The sequence below is a fragment of the Nanorana parkeri genome, unplaced genomic scaffold (genome assembly GCF_000935625.1).
Source record: "Nanorana parkeri isolate BGI_ZX_2015 unplaced genomic scaffold, ASM93562v1 scaffold847, whole genome shotgun sequence".
In the NCBI taxonomy this organism is placed as follows: domain Eukaryota; kingdom Metazoa; phylum Chordata; class Amphibia; order Anura; family Dicroglossidae; genus Nanorana; species Nanorana parkeri.
This window is the reverse complement of record NW_017307115.1, coordinates 620,110-623,704: the sequence shown is the minus strand read 5'-3', so window position 1 is coordinate 623,704 and position 3,595 is coordinate 620,110. Positions and strand designations below refer to the sequence as shown.

The following is a 3,595-nucleotide window of genomic DNA, read 5'->3' as shown; positions in this document are numbered from 1 at the left end:
AGACTGAAGGGGAGGATGGAGGTCAGATAGAAGACTGAAGGGGAGGACGGAGGTCAGATAGAAGACTGAAGGGAAGGACGGAGGTCAGATAGGAGACTGAAGGGGAGGATGGAGGTCAGATAGAAGACTGAAGGGGAGGATGGAGGTCAGATAGAAGACTGAAGGGGAGGATGGAGGTCAGATAGAAGGCTGCAGGTTCAGCTTTCTGTTGAGTTTATTCCGCTTGGCTTCCTGTGATTGTGATTTCCGTAGCAGTGAGAAGCTGGAATTTCGCGGTGAGCTCAGGAATAAGGAGGGGGTGGGGGGGGAGGTAAGTTGGGTACCGGCAATCCTCGGAGGGGTCGAGCGGCATGTTCTCACATTCTCCGAAGTTGATGGACCATTGCTGACCGGCCGCGCAGCACGACTCGATCAGATCCTTCGATGATCCTGAAACACAGGAAACAAATCATTTATAAATATAAAAAAAAACAAAGAAAAAAAATGACACGTAATATAAAACAAAAAGAACTTATTACATTATTCAGATATAAGACTGAGGGGAAGGCCGGAGTCCCCCTTTAAGTGTCCAGCACCGCTCAGCATCTGGCTGCCAGTCGTACGCGGAATACCGGATCTGTCACAATAAACATTCGGACGCGGACGACATTCTAACGAGCGGCCGGAAGGTGTTTGTGAGGAAATTTGGTGGTTTTTGGTTTCTCGGTTTATTTGGAAAACGCTGAATAATGATGTTTTTCCGCTCGCTCGCCTCCTGGCGCAGAGCCGACCGATGTGAAATGAGCCGAACGTCGCCATCAGCTATCATGTGACTGCCGGAAATGATTACCAAAATCCTGAGTATGATTCTGTCAGAGGAAGGCCAAAGAGGACCTGTCACCAGTCCCCATGAATAAACCCCTCACAATATACAGCAAGAGGATCATTGCAGAGGAAAGCTCCACCTGCTATCATTACAAAGCCATCCTGGAGCTCCAACCAGTGACTTTGCCTAGGCTGAGATGATGTCATCAGTCTGCTGCAGGCAGGAGGAAGCATTTCCTCAGTCTCCCCTCCCCCCAGTGATCAGACTGCAACACTGTAACTTTGTAGCCAGTCACAAGGTGAGAGAGGCGGCAGCAGGGGCTGATCTGCGTCAGCTTGGAAGCCAGAAGACATTTGAAGCCTTCGAGGCAAAACTGCCGACTGTTTGTAGAACTCGCGGAGTGAAGAATGTAAATAGATTAAATTGGGGGAAAAAGTTATGCGCCAAAATCAACTCGGCGTCGAGGAGGAGGGGAGGGGGACGGGGGTCCGAGTCATAAGAAATCTCTGAAATGAATATTTTGTTTCTATTTTGTGGAATTCGATGTTCTCTGGAAGGCGAGAGATCCCGGGAACAGTCAGCGAGAGATTGGCAGGACACGCAGAGGGCACAGAGGTCACATCCAAGGGGATTATGGGAAAAGAAATCAGACGCGGCCATGACGGATCGGCGGGTTCATCCTCCCTGAGAATAGCGATCGCCGGAATGTTCAGCTCCAGAAACTTCCACAAATAACATTTACTGCAAAAAGTGATGTCACTCCCATCCCCCGACTGTCCCCAGAACCAAATCCCTATGTCCTTGTTGTCTTCCTCTGCTCTTCATTGTCCTCCTCTGCTCCTCATGGTCTTCCTCTGCTCCTCATGGTCTTCCTCTGCTCCTCACTGTCTTCCTCTGCTCCTCACTGTCCTCCTCTGCTCCTCATTGTTCTCCTCTGCTCCTCACTGTCTTCCTCTGCTCCTCATGGTCTTCCTCTGCTCCTCATGGTCCACCTCTGCTCCTCACTGTCCTCCTCTGCTCCTCATTGTTCTCCTCTGCTCCTCACTGTCTTCCTCTGCTCCTCATGGTCTTCCTCTGCTCCTCATGGTCCACCTCTGCTCCTCACTGTCCTCCTCTGCTCCTCATTGTTCTCCTCTGCTCCTCACTGTCTTCCTCTGCTCCTCATGGTCTTCCTCTGCTCCTCATGGTCCACCTCTGCTCCTCACTGTCCTCCTCTGCTCCTCATTGTTCTCCTCTGCTCCTCACTGTCTTCCTCTGCTCCTCATTGTCCCTCTTTCCTCCTCATTGTTCTCCTCTGCTCCTCACTGTCCTCCTCTGCTCCTCATTGTCGCACTCTCCTCCTCTGCTCCTCATTGTCATCCTGTGCTCCGCATTGTCCTCCTCTGCTCCCCATTGTCCCTCTCTCCTCCTCTGCTCCTCATTGTCCTCCTCTGCTCCCCATTGTCACACTCTCCTCCTTTGCTCCTCATTGTCATCCTCTGCTCCCCATGGTCTTCCTCTGCTCCTCACTGTCCTCCTCTGCTCCTCATGGTCCTCCTCTGCTCCTCATTGTCCATCTCTCCTCCTCTGCTCCTCATTGTCCTCCTCTGCTCCCCATTGTCCTCCTCTCCTCCTCATTGTCCTCCTCATTGTTCCCTCTGCTCCTCATTGTCCTCCTCTCCTCCTCATTGTGCTCCTCTCCTCCTCATTCTCCTCCTCATTGTTCCTCCTCTCCTCCTCATTGTCCTCCTCTCCTCCTCATTGTCCTCCTCATTGTTCCCCTCTGCTCCTCATTGTCATCCTCTGCTCCCCATTGTCCTCATCTCCTCCTTATTGTTCTCCTCTGCTCCTCATTGTCCTCCTCACCTCCTCATTTTCCCTCTTTACTCCTCTCCCCCCACTGCTAATAACCACATCCATCTAGAAGTTTGTAAGTTGAAGATGCGCATAGGACGGACTTCCTCAATGCACTGACACAATATAACTCAGCCCTGTGAATGTACAACGTCTGAACAATGTAACCGTATCATTGCTTGCTAGAAGCAATGCATGATGGGACGTGTAGTCTTGAGGAATGGAGATTGCATCACATCCAGCAGCAGAGAAAGAGACGCAAAGCACTCTGGGAGTCCGGGAAGTTGTTGGAAGTGACGGGCAGACGGAAGGCGGCGCTCCCTACATAGAAGGGATTTGATTGTATTATCAGAAACAACTCTACTATGTATTCCTATTACAGTGCCGATGTCATAACCGGAGAGGAGATGCCGGGACTGAGAACTCCTTTATTTTGCATTCATTCTGCACAATAAATATTTATTATTTTGGGAAGGATTGGGAGTCTCAGGAACAACACTGACTTGTTTTATGAGTGCGCCGGGTCCAGGGCAAGCTGTCCGCTTGGAAATGAAGTGCTGGAGCGTAACAGGCGGCCGAGCCAAGACTGACTGCCACTTCAATACGAGTAACAAGAGCTACAAGCTGGGAAAGAATGACTCAGAAGCTGGAGGAGAGGAGTGTGCAGTGTCTCTAGGAGAGGAGAGTGCAGTGTCTCTAGGAGAGGAGTGTGCAGTGTCTCTAGGAGAGGAGAGGAGTGTGCAGTGTCTCTAGGAGAGGAGAGTGCAGTGTCTCTAGGAGAGGAGTGTGCAGTGTCTCTAGGAGAGGAGTGTGCAGTGTATCTAGGAGAGGAGAGGAGTGTGCAGTGTCTCTAGGAGAGGAGAGGAGAGGAGTGTGCAGTGTCTCTAGGAGAGGAGAAGAGTGTGCAGTGTCTCTAGGAGAGGAGAGGAGTGTGCAGTGTCTCTAGGAGAGGAGAGG

At 51.1% G+C, this 3,595-nt stretch overlaps 1 protein-coding gene across 1 annotated transcript in view; it reads right to left on the bottom strand.

Annotated features, from left to right (window-relative positions):
* FBLN2 (fibulin 2) overlaps positions 1-3,595 on the bottom strand; it is a 28,458-nt gene that overhangs the window by 19,287 nt on the left and 5,576 nt on the right. The window contains exon 2 of the mRNA XM_018565439.1: positions 324-429. Coding sequence (XP_018420941.1) covers positions 324-429 — 106 coding nt within the window. The remainder of the gene's footprint in view (positions 1-323; positions 430-3,595) is intronic.